Source organism: Myotis brandtii, unplaced genomic scaffold (genome assembly GCF_000412655.1).
Source record: "Myotis brandtii unplaced genomic scaffold, ASM41265v1 scaffold165, whole genome shotgun sequence".
In the NCBI taxonomy this organism is placed as follows: Eukaryota; Metazoa; Chordata; class Mammalia; order Chiroptera; family Vespertilionidae; genus Myotis; species Myotis brandtii.
This window is the reverse complement of record NW_005356042.1, coordinates 3812522-3830667: the sequence shown is the minus strand read 5'-3', so window position 1 is coordinate 3830667 and position 18146 is coordinate 3812522. Positions and strand designations below refer to the sequence as shown.

The 18146-nt window shown below is 52.3% G+C and overlaps 1 protein-coding gene across 3 annotated transcripts in view; it reads left to right on the top strand.

The window, feature by feature from the left end:
* Positions 1–3114: 3114 nt before the first annotated feature.
* The window catches only part of ACSF3 (acyl-CoA synthetase family member 3), a 69906-nt gene continuing 54874 nt past the window's right edge, over positions 3115–18146 (top strand). For 2 of the 3 annotated variants that reach the window (XM_005862495.2, XM_014536646.1), the window contains exons 1-3: positions 3115–3135; positions 6906–7613; positions 8730–8885. In XM_005862495.2, the coding sequence (XP_005862557.1) occupies positions 6930–7613; positions 8730–8885 (840 nt within the window). In that variant the 5' untranslated portion in view covers positions 3115–3135; positions 6906–6929. Of the gene's footprint in view, positions 3136–5652; positions 5751–6905; positions 7614–8729; positions 8886–18146 lie in introns of those variants that run through there. The other variant, XM_014536647.1, reaches the window with a different exon arrangement.

The window sequence follows — 18146 nt, the reverse complement described above, 5'->3', positions numbered from 1 at the left end:
GCAGGTGTATCTCTGAACAAACATAGCAATATGTAAGTGCCAGGTGTTTTGAAGGCCTTGTGAGCAGGCAACTTTCCGCAGAGAAGGGAGACCTTAAAAAGGAGGTGATGTTGAGCCGGGCTTTGAAGGATGAATAGGAGTTTGCCCAAAAGGGGGTGGGGAGAACTTACGATGTGAGAGCGGGAATCGCCTGTTTGGGAAGTGGTTGATTCCCTCAGGAGGGCAGATGTTTGTGGTTGGGGTTAGGCATAGACTGATCAAGGGGCGACAAAGCTGGGCGGAGGAGCACAGGCATTCCCCGTGAGTTTCAGGGGGCCCGAGGAGGTTCCTGCGCGGAAACATGCCGGTCTAGTGATCTCTCCATAGTCTCTGCTGTGATTGTTGCAAAATTAGGCTTCGTTGCTCTCACCCCATATCCCAGAACCCATCTTCAGGGCAGACTGAATTGGTAGATTGAACTGTGGGCCTGGGATAGCAGGCTTCCTGCCTCCAGGTGGCCTTTTAAAAATAGTATTTTAACTTGCTAATATGGATGGGGGTTTAAGTGTGTGTTTTTCCCTTTTGGTTTTTTGTATTTGAATGTAGTACTCATGAATGCAATGTGAATGTCTGTGACTTAAAAACACAACGTTGAAAACAACCTCCCCCAAACCGCAGGCATTGTGTTGAAGCAAATGTCCTCCACCACAGAGAGAGTGAAGTTCACCTTCATCGGGCAGCAGACAACAGGAAGTACTGGGCTCTGCTTTAAACTCAGGGTCAGAGGGGTGAGAGGTTGGGGTGGTGTTAGTCAGTCAGGTGCCATTTCATTCATTTTGAAACTAGCCACCTTCATTTGAATGCGAGTATCATTCTTATCAGGTAATTCTTGTCAAGCAGCTCCATGGTGAGGATGGTGCAGCCACTTGCTCACCCCTTGGTGTGTGCCAGGTCATTCTCACAGAACTCTGTGTGCAGGTCTTGTTATTAGTCTATCTATAGATGGGGTATTGAAGGCTTAGACAGGTGAAGAAAACTAGGGAGAAAGGAGGATGTTCCAGTCTGTGTCTGTGTTGATTCTGAAATCTGACCTCTTAACCAGAAGATGTGAACTTCCTGGTGTTGAGGGAGGGTTCTGAGAAGTCCATGTGCCCCAATGGTCTGACTTGAGAATCTGGATGGTTAGAACACCCAGTGGTCTCTGCTGGGTCTCTGGATGGGCTCCTGCCTCCCCGAGGAACCTAAGAACAAGTCCTCTGGGAGAAGGCCGTCCTGGCTCACCAGAATGCAGGTTTCTGTGCTTTCACATCAGTGCACAGCTGTCTAAGGTTGGTTAGGGTACTAAGAGCAGTTTTATGAAGTTTGTTCATTGAAACAGAAAACCCATGGCCAACTTGCATTTACTTAGTGGTAGCTGTGCCTCCAGGGGTGGAGAGCCTCATGGCTAAAGGAGGCCCTGTGGTTGTAAGGTGGAGCTCTCTTCCTGGGGTCCAGAAAGGTCTGGACCTGGAGTGTTCAGGACACAGACATCTTCCCTGAACCGATGTATTTTTTTGCTTGTTCAAAGCAGTCCCCGAACCCCATGACTTTGAAGATTTTAGCTCTGTATTGAAAGAATTATGATGGAGTGTTTCAGGGTCCCATACCTGAGGGACATAAAAGCTGTTTTTAAAGGGTGGTGACAGAATAAATTAGTGCCACCTCTCTGGAGGCTACTCTGACAATATTTACCCAAATTAAAATTAAATCTTTTTGTTGTGGGGAGCACCTGGCAGGGTCACTTGTCAGCATCTGCTCCACAAACACCCAGATCCGACCACAATTACAATTGGCCACCTAAGTCTCCTCTGCCTGTTTGCTTGCTGGCTCCTTCTCATCCTGAGCTTTAGCTATATTGCTCCTCCTAGGAGGGCCTGCCTGCAGGAACACTCTGCTTAGAGGCCAGGACTGTGTCTGCCTGGCTCATGCCTGTCCCCATGCAGAACCCAACTAGGTATTGCCACCTCCCAGACACTCAAGAGATTTGAAGGCAGGCGATGCAGGGTGGGGGGCATCGGTATTGCCACCTCCCAGACACTCAAGAGATTTGAAGGAAGGCAATGCAGGTCTCTTGCTGCCACAGATGTGTGGCCTAATTGGTGCTCAGCATTAGCAAACCATGAATTTGAACTGCTTTTGTCAAAACTTTTTAATTGTCTGCATAGACCTTTTATGAACCAGTAGCTTTAATTGAAAGAAGAATGCTGTTGCCCAGGCCAGATGGCTCAGTTGGTTCTAGTGTCGTTTCGTATACCACGTAGGTTGCAGGTTTGATGCCTGGTCAGGGCACATACCTAGGTTGTGGGTTCCAATCCAGGTTAGGGTGTGTTTGGGAGGCAACTGATCGATGTTTCTCTTTCCTTTCCTCTTTCTCTAAAGTCAATAAAAAACATCCTTGGGTGAGGACTAAAAAGAAAAAAGAAGAATGCTGTTATCTCGTTTTATTTACCTCTATCATTTTGAGAAATTAAAGAGCTATATAGACAGTTGCAAGCACCCTGTAGATCCACCAACCAGAGCACATTTTTTATTTCTTTTTTGTATAAAAGAAAAAAAATGCTGAAGTTGAAGCATCTCCATTTAAAAAAATAAATGACATTTAGTAGACTTTTAAAGTCTGATTACAAAAGTCATACATGCTAATTATAGAAAGGTTGGAGAAAATTGAGAAGCACTAAGAAGAAAACAAAAGTCACCTGTAGCCCTGTAACCTTGTGACCATCTGGGTGTTTACTTTGAATCTTCTTTTCAGCTCTGACCATCCTTTTTCCCTTGGCAGTATTGGGGGAGCCTCTCCCAGATAGCTTGTCCCACCCACAGTGGGGCTATGGCCCCAACGCCCCACGTGCATATGCCCTGATTTCCTCAGCCCTCTTCTGGACCACTTGGTTCAGTTCCAGTTTTTCAATATTATACATAACACTGCAGTGAACATCCCATATGTGCATCTTCATGTTCATCTCTGAATATTTTCTTAGGATACGTTTTTAAGTACAACCACGGAATACAGGACCCACATTTTCTATTTTCATGTCTCATTTTTAAGTGATTGGGAAGTGCCCTTTGGGATGGATGAGTCACGCCATGGGCGTCACCTAGACTGGGACAGCCCTGCAGGTGAGACACTGTTGAGTTAATATGTGATGTCTTCTTTCAGTGCACTCCCCATCACGGACACTCCTCCATCACAGGCTCCTCACCACTTAGGGTATGACACACATGTGGGATCAGCCAAGTCTGGGTTTGGATCACTGCTTCAGGCCTATTATTTTCCCTTGGAGTTGTTGCTGTGACTGCCCACAGCGCATTTACAGCCTTAATTTATGCCCCAGGCCAGGGGGTGGGGGGGGGGGATGTCAGCCCTGTTTTCCATCTCAAACTGACTTCCCCCTCCCCCAGCCTAGGGAAGCTCCTAGTGCCCCAGGAGAATGAGGCAGAGCTGGGAGGTTCTGTTCGGTTTGTAGATTCTCTGTTTTAGTCCCCCTCTACCCATGCAAATAGAGATGAGTTTTCTAGAAGTGAGAAAAGATAACATGTTAAAGCTGCCCTGATTTGCTTTTCGCTGGCTTTCTTTCTGAAACTGGCATGTCTCGCATGTTTATCACACTTCTTGTTGTCTCTGGTCAAGCCTAGCTGTTTTCTGAAAATATGTGAGGTTTCTTTATAGTAACAGAAATCCAGGGTATAAAACTAGATGTGAACCCGCCTCTGAACCTTGTGTGGAGGGCAGAGTACAGAGAAGTCCTAGGGCACTCTCTGGCTTTTTCTTTCTGTTTTTGTTTGTTAATCCTCACCCAAGGATATTCTTTCAGTTGATTTTTAGAGAGAGTGGAAGGGAGGGGGAGGGATAGAAAGAGAGAAACATGGATATGAGACACATCAATTGGTTGCATAAGCCCTAACTGGGGCTGAGGATGGAGCCTGCAACTCAGGTACATGCCCTTGACCAGAATTGAACCTGTGACCCTTCACTCCTCAAGCCGATGCTCTAAGCCAGCGGTTCTCAACCTGTGGCTCTCGACCCCTTTGGTGGTCGAATGACCCTTTCACAGGGGTTACTTAAGACCATCCTGCATATCAGATATTTACATTACGATTCATAACAGTAGCAACATTACAGTTATGAAGTAGCAACGAAAATAATTTTATGGTTGGGTCACAACATGAGAAACTGTATTTAAAGGGCCAGAAGGTTGAGAACCACTGCGTCTAAGCACTGAACCAAACCGGCTCGGGCCACTCTCTGGGTTTTAATAAATGGCCTCTTTAATCTGGAAACAGTATGGGCAAGTGTATTTGGAACTGAACTTTGTTAAAGGTCCTGAAGCCTTAAGGAATATTTGCACAGAACCTGAGAGCAGTCAGCCAGAGCTGAGAGGCCTCTGCGTGAAGCCCCTCTGGGTAGTGAGGGGTGTCTCTGAGGTGTGGGGTTCCTCCCACCTGCTCAGGCTGGGAGACTATCTTACAAGGAGCCCCTGGCTGCTGGAGAAGCCAGCCAAGGAGGCTGATAGGCACAGGCCATTTCACATACTGAGGGTGTCAGTACAAAGCATAACTCGGCTCAGCCATTTTTATTGTTGTGGAGTTTATTTTGTTAGGTAATTATAAAGTACTAGAGGCCTGATGGATGAAATTTGTGCAAGAGTAGGCCTTCCTTCCCCCTGCTGCCGGCACTGGCTTCCCTCTGGCACCCGGAACCCGAGCTTCCCTCTGTCCCGGACTTCGTCTGGAATGACATCCGGAAGGATGTCCGGTCTAATTAGCATATTACCCTTTTATTATTATAGATTGTGTAGAATCTGTTTTTTAAATTAAGAACAGAGAACAAAACTTTCGTACATACATATAACAAACAATGGCACATTCCTTTTCCCTGGGTAGCAAGTTAATGACAGAGAGAGAAAAGTGTGGCTTTGTCAGGAAGAACGTGCTGAGCACAGAAGAAACAGAGCCCTCCTAGCAGCACTGTGTGGGCAGGTGTGGAGGACCGCAGAGAGAACTCAGGGAGGCAGTGCCCGCCTTGGGACAGCCTGGGCACCTCCTGCTGGGCAGAGCCACCTGCTGCATGATTCCTGACCTTCCTAGATTTTCAGGGCCTGTCGGAAGGGGGGGTGAGATTTACAGCTTTTATTCTATAATGTTACTGGATGGCCCATTGGAAGGCATCATGCCAGCCCCTGGCATTCAGAGCACCCTCGGGGTTTCCTGTGCCTGCCCCACCCTTCAGGAAAAACTCAGCTAGTCCACGCCTCAGCTCCCTATCCTGGGTGCTGCTCTGACCCAGAGCCACAGTTGAAGCTGAGAGGGGAGCAGAGGCCAGAAGGTGCTTGCAAGGGCGGAACAGAGACCCTTCTTAGCTCCAGAGGCTATAATGGGAGGAGTGACTCCTGAAGGAGCTGTGAAATTGGGGCTTTCAAACCAGGGCAAATGGTTATTAACCTTAATAGGCTGCACTGGCACTGGGAAGGACCCATTTTCAATTACACTGGTAGTAAGGCGTCTAGGGCAGCGGGTGGGCCCCTGACCTTTTGAACTGAGCTAAACTTGGGTTATAACTGCCATCAATGCAGAAGCAATTGGAAAGCTCACTCACGGGACTGGACTGCCGCTGCGGGGAAGTGTCCTACAGCGGAACATGAGCCGAGTCAGACAGGCTCTTGGAGGCAGGCGCTTTGGACTGACTAGGACCCTTCCCAGGTCTCTTTTCTCGCCAACGCCAAAGAATTCTAGTTGTAAGTCAGCTGATCACAGCCCCTTCTATCGAGTTCTCACTTCTTGCTGACCATTTTGTTCATTTTTTAGTAGTTATGTTTTGGGGGAGAGGGAAGGATTACATTTCAGCTAAAAAAAAAAAAACAGTCTTCAGACACGTGAACTTTATTTAAGACCTTGCTCATCACCAAGTTCCTAAATGTTCACCGCTGAGGAAGTGTTTGAGAGCAGAATCAAGCCCTGAGTCTGTGTGGGGATGCTTGGAGTCCTCTGACCTCGCCTGCTGATGGAGAGGACATTTGCTTATGGCCCTTGGTACTTATCCCTCTTTGCTAGTCTTTTTTCCCAGGCTCAGATTTTTAAAAACCATTATTCAGAATTTACCTTAACTATGTGGGAGTTCAGAATGAGCCACCCCAAGATGTGCCTCATCGATTGGTACATGGGTTATTTTGAGCTAAAGGCAACTCAGACCCTGTGGGCTCAAGAAAAACTTCTGCCCCTCTCCCCCTTAACTATCTAAAGCACTTTAATTTCCTAATTGCCCATAAGAAGGGATTTTCAGAGATAGTGTCTCTTGACCTGCCTATATGACAGGGCAGACTTCTAATTACTGACCCTCTGCTCTTCCTATCCTCCTGTGGTGACCTTCCCCTCCTCTGAAGCCCCCAGCAGCCTTACCTCATCCCTAGCTCAGACTGTCCTCTGTACCTATTTCCCCTTTCTCTCTTTGAACCTCTTCTATAGGTGGGGTCTCTGACTTTCTCATGTATGTGGGGCTCCCATGCACATGAAATTAAATTTGATTTTCCCTTTTCAGTCTCTTGTTGGTTGGATTATCAGTCTAGCCAAAAGAGCCAGGGGAGGGAAAGGGGAATTTTTCCTCTTCCCCACAAGTGCATTGGATTCTATGTGCTTCTCCTCAGTTTTGCCTAGTGTAGCTCATTGTTTTCAAATCTTGTGTATTTTTGAAACCCTTAAACTAATGAGATTAAATGTTGGCTATTTAAATTCCAAAGGTAGTGTATTGTGAGAGTCAGTGTTTCCTACTTAGGATGTCACCTTTGATGGAAAGTTAGGCCAACTTGGTCTGGTTGGGCATTTTAAATCTTCTTTGGGTGAGTTAGGACGGGGTCAGGCACAATAACATGTGGTGCTCTCTCTTCCTCTTCCAGCCCTGCCCCAGGGAAGCCAAGTTGATGTTTGTCGATGCAGCAGTGCCACCCCGCGTGGTGATGACCTTCCAGCGCCTGGTATGTGCACTGGCCTCCCGCCAGCTGGCTCCCATAAGACATGGAGGAAGCCGCCCTCTGCACGTAGCCCTTGCAGCTCGCTCTGACAAGAGCGCCCCAGTGTTCACCCGCGCCCTGGCCTTTGGAGACAGAGTTGCCCTCGTTGACCAGCATGGCGTCCACACGTACAAGGACCTTTACTGCCGCAGCCTCCGCCTGTCCCAGGAGATCTGCCGGCTCCTTGAGTGTGCCGGCCAGGACCTGCAGGAGGAGAGGATCTCTTTTATGTGCTCCAATGACGTCTCCTACGTGGTTGCACAGTGGGCCTCATGGATGAGCGGCGGCATCGCCGTCCCTCTCTTCAGGAAGCACCCCCAGGCCGACCTGGAGTACTTCATCCAGGACTCCCGGAGCTCTGTGGTCCTCGCTGGCCAGGAGTACGTGGAGCTCCTGAGTCCAGTGGTCAGGAAGCTGGGGGTCCCACTCCTGCCTCTCCCACCTGCAGTCTACAATGGGGCAGCTGAGGAGCACGGGGTGAGGGAGTTGCCGGAACGAGACTGGAGAGACCGGGGTGCCATGATCATCTATACCAGCGGGACCACGGGGAGGCCCAAGGGTGTCCTGAGCACCCATCACAACATCAGGGCTGTGGTGAGTGCTTGTGTGGGCCACCACTATTGGGAGGGGTCAGGCAATTGTAGACACAGTTATGGCATGGCTGGTGGGGATGGTGTGGTGTTCATGTAGTTTTCTGTAGGGCATTCATAGCTGTCACCATCCTACCACCATTTCTTGTGTGTTATTTTTGTGTTCTGTAGCCTTAGTTACCATCTTTGCAAAACTCCCCAGCCATGTTACTTATCTGTAATTTATACCTTTCTTCCTTCCAAAAACCTCTTCAATGCACAATAAAGACAGTTATACAGTAGGAGAAATAAAATGAAACAGAAGCTCAAACCACAGGAGGAAGGAGGTCAATGCCATTGAGTTTAGGCTAACTCGGTCCCCTAAGTCAGTGGTAAGCTGGATCCAGGCTGGCTGCAAGGGAGCACGATTGATACGTTACCTATGCCTCCTAGAAGAGTGTCCTTCTCACCTGGAGAGCCGTCTCTTGACTTGTATTTCTAAGGGGAGTGATGATCTCGCATGCGTTTGCACATAAAGGTCATGAGGTATGCAGGACAGTGTGCTCAGTGGTGACTTCAGGTGATTCAAATGGACGAGTCTCACTGCTTCTCAGTAAAAGCTGTGGATGTGCCTGGAACACCCAGCTCTGGGTTCCTTCACGGCCGAGCTGAGGATGGTGCTGGGAGTGCCAGGGAGCTCAGACAGCCATCAGAGGTTGGGCAGCTGGATACAACACTGACCTCTGGTGAGGCCCCAAGTCCCAGGGCCTGTCAGAGCTGAAATTGCACCTCTGACTGCCCCAGAGTGGGGGGTGGGAGCCACCAAGAGTGCAGCTCTGAGCACCTGGGAGGAAGTCACCAGAAATGTTTGCAGAGGCCTTGGGGCACCAAATCAGAGACCCTTTCATAATGACTAAAGCCCCTGACTGTGTGACTGTTCAACACGGGTAACCAAGTAAACCACAGACCCTCAGTCAGACCCTCATCATTTCGTTATCATCTCCGGTAGATGCCATTAAGGATGCAGTGACAAAGAATGAGCTTTCTCTCCCCACTCCGCTCAGCTGGGGAAGCCCCCTCTGCGTTCCTCCACCTGCATAGTGGCTTCCCTCCTGTCTGAGGCTGTGCTGTTGTCTTGCAGGTGACGGGGCTGGTCCACAAGTGGGCGTGGACTAAAGACGATGTGATCCTTCATGTCCTCCCCCTGCATCATGTCCATGGCGTGGTCAACAAGCTGCTCTGTCCACTCTGGGTGGGAGCCACCTGTGTGATGCTCCCGGAGTTCAGTGCCCAGCTGGTAAGTGGGGGACAAGCTCTCAGCATGGCCAAATTGGGCACCTGAGGACCAGGCACCTTCCTTTGGTGTAAACTTTGCCAGCAGTTCAAGTTTTCTGTTGCTACCATAACAAATGATTCCAGTGAGGGGGTTTATAACAGCCCAAGTTTATCATCTTGCCATCTGGAAGTCAGTGGTCCAAAATGAGTCTTATGGAGCTAAAATCAAGGGGCCAGCAGGGTTGATTCCATCTGGAGGCTCCAGGGGAGAATCTCTTCTTGCCTCTTCCAGTTTCTAGAGGCACCACAGTCCTTGGCTTGTGAATGTGTCACTTCAGTCTCTGCTTCTGTGGTCACCTCTCCCTCTCTTTTAAGGACCCTCTGATCACAGTGGGCCCACCCAGCTACCAGGGCCACCTCCTCATCTCAAGATCCTTAGCTTAATCACATCTGCAAAGTCCCTTCTGCAACATGAGGTACCACATCCCTGGAGATGAGGACATTTGGAGCCATTCTTGAGCCAATTTCACGGGCTTTCAGCAGTTCTGCAGCAGATGGTTCAGCTGGGGCTCTTTATTAGTTTCCTCGATTGTCCCCTTTTCCACACATTGTTCCTTCCGAACATGCTGTGAGGTCACAGGGGAGGGGACATGTGGTTGTGGCCGTGTGGAGAAGGAAGTGGGAGCGGAGCCCTCACTACTGAGCAGAGCATAGCCATGAAGGACACTGCTTTGAAGGGGAAAGGACTGGGATCTGACCTGCCGCTTGACACTTGTGACCTGTGGCAGCTCCCCTGGAGCCTTTCGGACCCTGTCCTGAGAGCCCGGGCGCAGCTCTGGGGTGGAGGCTGGCAGACAGGGCTCTGGGACTCCCTCCCCTCCTTCAGCCGTTGAGCTTGCCTTCATCTTTTTGTGTTTTATTTTTCAGCTGCAGGACTCTTAATGGTTTACATGGTTTTACAGAAAGTCTGCAGCTTAAATATGCCCTTCAGTGCACGGTGCTGAGGCGCTGTTTCCCTTCAAGCATAAAGACCTACCTGGGGCCTCTTAGCCCAGGGGTCAGGCCACTTCCTCCACCCCCCTTTCATTGTGGGCCTCCGACTGAGGGCCCTGCCAAGTCTGTGATTCTCAGCACTGCTCCCTCCAGTCCAGGGATCACTGCAGTGAAAGGAAGCATGGGGGTGAGGAGCAGGCATCATCCAAGGCTCTTGTCTGCTTAGTAGGATTGACTGGTCAGGGCAGGTGGGGATGGCAACAGGCGATGTGAGAAAAAGCTCACCTCAGGCAGGGGAAGCTTCACCTGACTGAGAGGCTTTTGCACAAGAGTGTGCCAGTACTTTGGGCTCTCCAAGACCCCCTAATTCTCCATCCACTTGGAGGACCTCCCCCGGACCAAGGGTGCACGGGGAAGCCTCCTCCTTGTGTAAGTTACTGTGTGCTGCTCCCCCAGCACAGCCACTCTGCTCCACCGAGGTTTCTCAGGAGCCAGAGCTGTGCTTGTGGGTTCCGTCTGTTCACACTCCAGCGCTGGTTGATTTTAGGGGCAAAGGAGGGAGGGCTGAGTTTCCAGAATCCCTGTAAGCATAGGGAGAGCAGGTCCACCCTGACTCGGAGCCCCAGAAAGCCCGGATCAGGAACCTAGCAGCCCGGCCTGTCACTGACGGACTTCTCAAGTGGACATTGCCAGAGTCCTCATTTCCTAGTTCTGCTTCGGGAGCGACATGAGTGCCCAGTAGGCCTGGCAAAGATGTGTTGGGCTGGCACAGCAGTGGAAAAAACAAAAATCGAGGAGGCCGTTTCTTCCCCAAACAGAGACCCAGGAATGAGAAGGAAAAAAAGCAGAAGGAGGCATGGCTGGCCTTCCTCCTGGCTGTGCCAGGCCTTGTCCCCTTCTCTCCTCTCCCATCCCCATCATTTTGCTCCAGCTGCACTGGCTGCCCTGCTGCCCATACACTCCACCCACCCACCTCAGTCAGCACTCTGCCTACCCTCGGTTTGCTCACCTCTCTGTAAGTCTTTGCCCATGCGTCATTCAGCAAGGCCCCGGCCACTCTAATCATCACTGCAGCCATCCTCCGCGCCCCCGCCCCATCCTGGCCCTGCCTCTGCAATTTATCATAGCACTTACCGCCTTGAAGCCCATAGAATCATCTCTCTCCTCCTAGAAGGTCCACCCCAAGAGCACAGGTTTGCCTTCAGTTCACGGTGTGTCCCCAGGGCCTAGAGCATCGGAGGGTCAGAGTGTTAGTGAACAGATGGGTGAATGGATGGTTATCAACATGATACATAGACTCCAGGGCTTCTCACTTCCCACTGGTTGTGTGGACCATGAGGACATGCTGCTGGGCGGCAGGTTCATACCCCTCTACAAACTGTCTTGCTTTATTTCAGTATCATGACTGGCTGGATTTGTCCATCAGGTGTATGGGGAGAAAGTCCCTTAAATCACTTAGGGGAGAGGTTATTTGTTTGATGAAATTTTACTGTATCAACTCCTCTGAAATTAGAGCATAAATAGATACCATGTAACACGATCGTCTACTTAAAATCCATTACCAGAGTCCCTTAAAGCAAGAAACTTCTCTGCAAAGCTCTGGGTTGTGCACGTTCATAAAGGCCACGACAGTAGGACTCGGCCTCTTGTGCTCATGGCCTATGGCCGTGGATAGTGTGACGCATGGATGTGCTCTTCAGTGTCCTTGGCTGTGGGAGATTTCACATGGAAACATGGCAAAGAGCCTCATCCTGGGCGTGCGGGAGGACCCACCGGCCATCCTTGGTGTTCCACCCTCTGAAGAGGTCTGTAGTTTAAAGTTTGATGGAATTGATTTTGTTGAATACATACCTGTGTAGCTTAGATGTTGTGAAAATGAGAATACATTTTGGACAACAGGGAAAAAACCTACAGGGTTTTCATATCTGCTCCCAGAGCTCCAGGTTTGGTGTATTCTTTGGCTTCTTGGGCACTCTCCCATCTCTCCACAGGGGCCCCACTAGGGGCCTGGAAGCGAGTGGGCCATTGTCTGTCATTAGGATGCTCCTTTCTCCTGTTGAGGTGCTGGGATGAGAGGCCACCAGGGGAACTCACAAGAAGGGTCAAATCTCAGACCTTTGTGGTTCTTTGCCCTAACTTGGAATTTCTCAAAACTGTGCAGCAGAGCTAAATATCGAAACAAGTTTGATAAAAGATTGCAACCCTGAGTTTCAGAATTTTGTGAATTTAGACATTTATATTAGTAAAATCCTTTTACTAAATATTGGGGTTTTGTTTAAGCTTGTATTTAAGCAGTGGTGTGGGGTGACCAGAAACCTATAGTGGTGTTTAAGTCATAGATCCCAGGATCCTCAGGTCATCCTGCTAACAGTGGGGTGACAGGCTGTCACGTCCTGCGAGCCTGACTGATGAGGTGACAGTGACTCGGAGGACAGGCGGAAAGATGGATGGGCGAACTGCCTGATGTCACCCCTGAAGAACAAAGTCTGGCTGTTGATGAGCTGTCCAGAGTCTCAATCGATTTCTTGTCTCAGATGACTTGGCTCTGGCCGACTTCCTCAGGATCCAGCAGCAGGAGCACTAAATCAGGGACCTTGGGGCTGGCACTCCCTCCTCTGTTGACCTGCTGGGTACCTGCTCAAGGGCAGGGGCTCTGCCGCGCTGGAGGCTGTGGAAGCCACCAGTGCATTCTGTTGAGGCCAGCACCCCTGTCCAGGATACCATTTCCTTTGGTTAAACATGTTGACCTGTGGCCCCAGACAAAGTTCATCCTGGGCTCTGAGAAACTGGATCTTGTTGAAAGGGGGTCAGGCAGTGTGTATATAAAGGTGCAGGGAGAGTTTGGGGTAGAGAAGCAAAGAACATTATGCTACACTGACCCCATAGACCCAGTCACAGTGTGGGGGGTACTACTGGGCAGGAGTGCTCACACTCAGATCTGCTCCACAATGTGGGGTCACTACAGCAGGAGGTGCTCACACGTCATAACTGCTCCACAGTGTGGGGTCACTAGGACAGGGGGTGCTCACACCCCACAGTGTGGGGTCACTAGGACAGGGGGTGCTCACACCTCATATCTGCTCCACAGTGTGGGAGTCATTAGGGCAGGGGGTGCTCACACCTCAAATCTGCTCCACAGTGTGGGGTCACTGGACAGGGGTGCTCACACCCCACAGTGTGGGGTCACTGGACAGTGGGTGCTCACACCTCAAATCTGCTCCACAGTGTAGGGTCACTGGACAGGGGTGCTCACACCTCAGATCTGCTCCACAGTGTGGGGTCACTAGGATAGGGGGTGCTCACACCTCAGATATGCTCCACAATGTGCGGGTCACTAGGACAGGGGGTGCTCATAGGTCTTAGGAGCCAGGCGGGCAGCTATTTTCCCATCTCCGGTCTTTCATTATGGAGTGTCCTTGTTGCCAGATTTTAGCCAGAGCACCTTAAAAACAGAACAAGAACCCCTTCCTGTGTGTGGTATAGAGTTACCAAAAATTGGGTGATGGCTTCATCTGTGGGGGTCGTTGCTTTAAGCTGGTTAAATGTTGCAGTTTCTCACCTGCAGTCAATCCCATCCTTGCTTTTGCTCGGCATGGCAGTACTGCCGGTTGGGATCTGACCCCAGGTTTCCAGTCCTGCCTGCATAGCAGGGTTACCTTGGGGAGATGGTGAATAAAAGAGGGGCCTGGAGCCCTCACATTTGATGCCTGGCAGTATCTGGACTACGTGCAGCCTGATTAGGGAACTGCTCTTTGGTCTTGCTATGACAGCTCGCATCTGAGCAGGTAGAAGTGTTTTCACGAGTGAAATGCAGGGTCTAGAGAGGGATCCCCCAGAGCTATGGTTTTTAAGTTATGAATGTGTCAAGACAACATGGAGAAGGAATATTGCGTCAGTACAGCAGCTGCCCTCTTTACTGACTTGAGTAAATCTAAAAATGGCGAGGCCTTTCCAGTGGTGCAGTTCTCAGGTGGATGTCTCTGTGCCAGGGTCAGAAGTCTGCATTGAGACCATGGGACCAGTTGACATCCTTCATTTGGCCGACTGTGCTCCATCCTTCCTTTAGTCTCCTGTGGGAAGCCTGGGTGGGACCATGTGTGTGGCCCGTGGAGGAGGCCTGGCCAGGACCACTGATCCCCAGAGTGGATGAACGGCTCACAAGGCCTGTCCTCTCTCCTTTCGTGCCAGAGCATGTGCCTCACCTGGGATGTGTGCAGTTTGATTATCTGCTGTTTTGTGCCCTCTTGTCCAGGTGAGCCCGTGGTAAGTGGAGTAAGAACCAGGCTGAGGTGAAGGTGTTGTCAGGACTTGGTGGTGGAGTCTATGCACAGGTCAGCCACACTAAGCACAACCCAGCAGTTCACCTCTAAAAGCACAACACGTGAGAAGGAAATGGGCCCCCGCAGCTGCTCCTCCTCAGCCAGCCCAGCATATCAACACTCTCTGGAAGCCTGAGTGGTGTCTAGTGTGTCCACTTTGCCACGCTCCTCCCAGGCCCCACACCTTCCCTGGTGGCAGGTGGCAGCCAACCTGCATTTCTTTATAAGCCAGTGGGAAGTAGGATGCCACACAGAGTTTCCAGCAACTCTGCATTTCAGAGCTTGGAAGGGACTTGAGGGATTTAGTCCCAATTAATATCATGTTGTGAGAAGACAGGAGCTGAAGGGCTTGGTCAGGGTCATAGCTGCTCCTGGGCCAGTGAGGGTAGCCTGTCCATGGTTTTGTCCTCGTGGATTTGCTAAGATCTGGATTCTCAGTGCTTTGTTCTCACTGCTGGACCACTGCTTAGTATGCAGTGATTCTGAGCCATTAGGTTTTATTTGCTCTCTATTCAGCATAGGAAGAAGTGCAATTATAGGAAAGGGCTCTTCATGACCACATTTTTTTTTTTAATCTCCACTTCTCATTTCTATACACATTGATTTCCTACCTAGTCAACAATAGAGAAATGGGAGTGGTTTAACATAAATGAACTCCCTCAGTCATACCAAAGGTGAATTGCTTTAACATAAGTTGTTAATATTTTTATCATAAACTAAAGGCCCAGTGCAGGAATTCGTGCACGGTTGGGATCCCTTGGCCTGGCGATCCGGGCTGGCTGGGGAGAGGGACCGTGGAGGTTGGTGGTCACACTGACCACCAGTTGAGCGTCTTCCCCTGGTGGTCAGTGCATGTCATAGCAACCAGCCGTTCGGTCAACAGGTCGTAATGGTTGCTTAGGCTTTTATATATATATACACACACTAGAGTCCCGGTGCACAAAATTAGGCTGAGGGGGGATGGGCCCCTCAGCCCAGCCTGCACCCTCTCGCAATCCGGGACCCCTTGGGGGATGTCTGACTGCCAGTTTAGGCCCGATCCCATGGGCCTAGACCGGCAGTCGGACATCCCTCTCACAATCCGGGACCACTGGCTTCTAACTACTCTACTGCCTACCTGCCTCATCACCCCTAACCACTCTGCCTACCTGCCTCATTGCCCCTAACCACTCTGCCTGCTTGCCTCATCACCCCTAACCCCTCTGCCTGCCTGCCTCATCGCCCTTAACCCCTCTGCCTGCCTGCCTGATTGCCCTTAACCACTCTGCCTGCCTGCCTGATGCCCCTAATTGTTCGCCTGCCTGCCTGATCGCTTCTAACTGCTCACCTACCTGCCTGATCACCCCTAACCACTCTGCCTGCCTGCCTGATCATTCCTAACCACTCTGCCTGCCTGATCGCCCCTAATCACTCGCCTGCCTGCCTGATCGCCCCTAACTGCCTCTGCCTGCCTGTCTGATTGCCCCTAACTGCTCGCCTACCTGCCTGATCGCCCCTAACCTCTGCCTTGGCCCCCGCCACCGCGGCTTCTTCCAGAAGGATGTCCGGAATGATGTCTGGAAGGTTGTTCGGCTGTCTGGTCTAATTAGCATGTTACACTTTTATTATTATAGACTGGGGGCCCATTGCATGAATTCATGCACCTTGAAAGGAACTGTGAGCCACGAGGCTGCAGTGGGCCCAGGGGCGGGTCTCAGCCTATCCTTTGCACTCCTGCCATGGCCCCTGGTCCCCTATCTGCCAGCAGCCCTGCTCCCGCTGCTGCTGTTCCCACGCACTGCTGGCTCCGGCCTCCCTCGCACCCGCTGACGGTGTGGAGAGTTTGGGGCTGGCACCAGCAGTGGGTGCGAGTGGAGCCGGCGCCGTCAGCGGGTGCAAGCAGTGGCTGCCGGCCCTGATCACCCCTGCTGCTGGCTCCGATCGCCCCTTAGGAGCATGGAGAAGTGGAGAAGCCCTGAGGGGCGATTGGGGCTGGCAGCCACCACTCTCACCCGCTGACAGGGCCAAGCGATCAGGGCTGGCACCGGGCACCGGCAGTGGGTATGAGCAGCGGCTCTGGCACTGGCAGCAAGTGCGAGCAGAACCAGCGCCGGCAGCAGGCATGGGCACCAGGTGGGACTGCGGCACACAGGAGCAAAGAATTTTCAGTAACCACCAGAGGCTCGTCCCAATGACAGCAACCGGCGCCCCACCTTGGTCTGGCGCCCCCACTCACCTGCTCCACCATCCCGCCACAGCTGCTGTCCTCCATGTTCCACGTGCGCCCCCTGGTGTTCAGCGCATGTCATAGTTACCGGTTGTTAGGTTGTTCTGCCGTTTGGTCTATTTGCATATTGGCTTTTTATTATATAGGATAGACAAGAGGCCCGGTGCATGAAATTCATGCACGGGTGTGGTCCTAGGCCTGGCCAGTGATCGAAGTGTGAGCGTCTGGCGTGGAAGGGCAGATCCCAGCTGACCTCTGGGCCCTGGGAAGCACGTGGGCCCCCTGGGCCCCAGCGCACCCCACTCTGCCTGAGTCATCAGGCCCCTGCCCAGCTCCCTCAGCGCCTGGGAGCTGGGCAGAGGCCCCCCCCACCCCCCCCACTGCCGCCAGGTGATCGTGAGCATGGCCAGATGCCGCGGGCTGGGGTGCAGCATGGGCCTCTGGGCCACCCAGTGGCACCGCACAGAAGCCAGGCAGGCAGTGCACTTTCTCCTGGCCAGCCTCACAAACTGGCTCCTGAGTGAACCCACAAGGAGCCCAACTGGCCCCCATGGTCCTGGCAGTTGCAGCCGGCTCACCTGGAAGAGGCCACATGGATACAGGGCGGGCTCCTTGCGGGTGCCCGGCACCTGAGCGCGGGGGCTTCTCTGGCGCACGAGCCCTGGGGTCCTAGGGGAGGGTAGCAGGGGAAGTGAGAGCTAGCTCAGCAGACACCCCACATTCTCACCGCACCTTCGTCCCCGTCATCCCCGCCCCCAGATATCCAGCGAGAGGTCGCAGTCCCCCCCCCTCCCCCGCTCAGGCGCTGCGGAGAAGTTGGTCACCACCAACCAACCCCAGTTCCCTGTCCCAGCCTGGGGCTTGGCCCCGATCAGGCGATCAGGGCCTGCCGGTCGCTGGTCACTGTCTGAGGGGTGATCATTCGGGATTGGGCCCCCCACCCAGCTCCCTCAGTGCCTGGGAGCCAGGCAGCAGCCCTGCCCCCCCGCCACCGCCGCTGGTCACTGTCTATGGGATGATTGGTTGGGGCCAGGCCCCCTGCCCAGCTCCCTCAGTGCCTGGGAGCCGGGTGGCAGCCCTGCCACCGCGGCTGCTGGTCTCTGTCTGTGGGGTGATCAGCAGGGCAATCAGAACCCCACTCACAGCCACCTTGGCCTGGCCCCGCCTGCTCACCTGCTCCACCATCCTGCCGCAGTCCCTCTCTTGTCGGGGCCCTTCAGGGCTAGCAGTGCCTCCACTGCCACCCGCTGCCAGCGCCACATCGCCGACACCCACCATGTTCCATGCCACCCCCTGGTGGTCAGCACATGTCATAGCGAGCAGTCGAACTCCCAGTCGAGGGGACAATTTGCATATTAGGCTTTTATTATATAGGTGGATAATATTAGCTCACTTCTTTGCCTGTAAAGAATTATAAAATACTAGTGGCCCGGTGCACAAAATTCGTGCATGGGGGAGGGGATGTTCCTCAGCCCTGCCTGCACCCGCTCCAACCTGGGACCCCTCGAAGGATGTCCTGCTGCCAGTTTACAGGGATCGGGCCTAAACCGGCAGTCGGACATCCCTCTCACAATCCAGGACTGCTGGCTCCTAACTGCTCACCTGCCTGCCTGCCTGCCTGCCTGATTGCCCCTAACCACTCTGCCTGCCGGCCTGCTCGCCCCCAACTGCCCCCTGCCGCCAGCCTGCTCGCCCCCAAATGCCCCCCACCAGCCTGATCACCCCCAACTTCCCCCCATGCCAGTGTGTTCGCCCCCAACTGCCC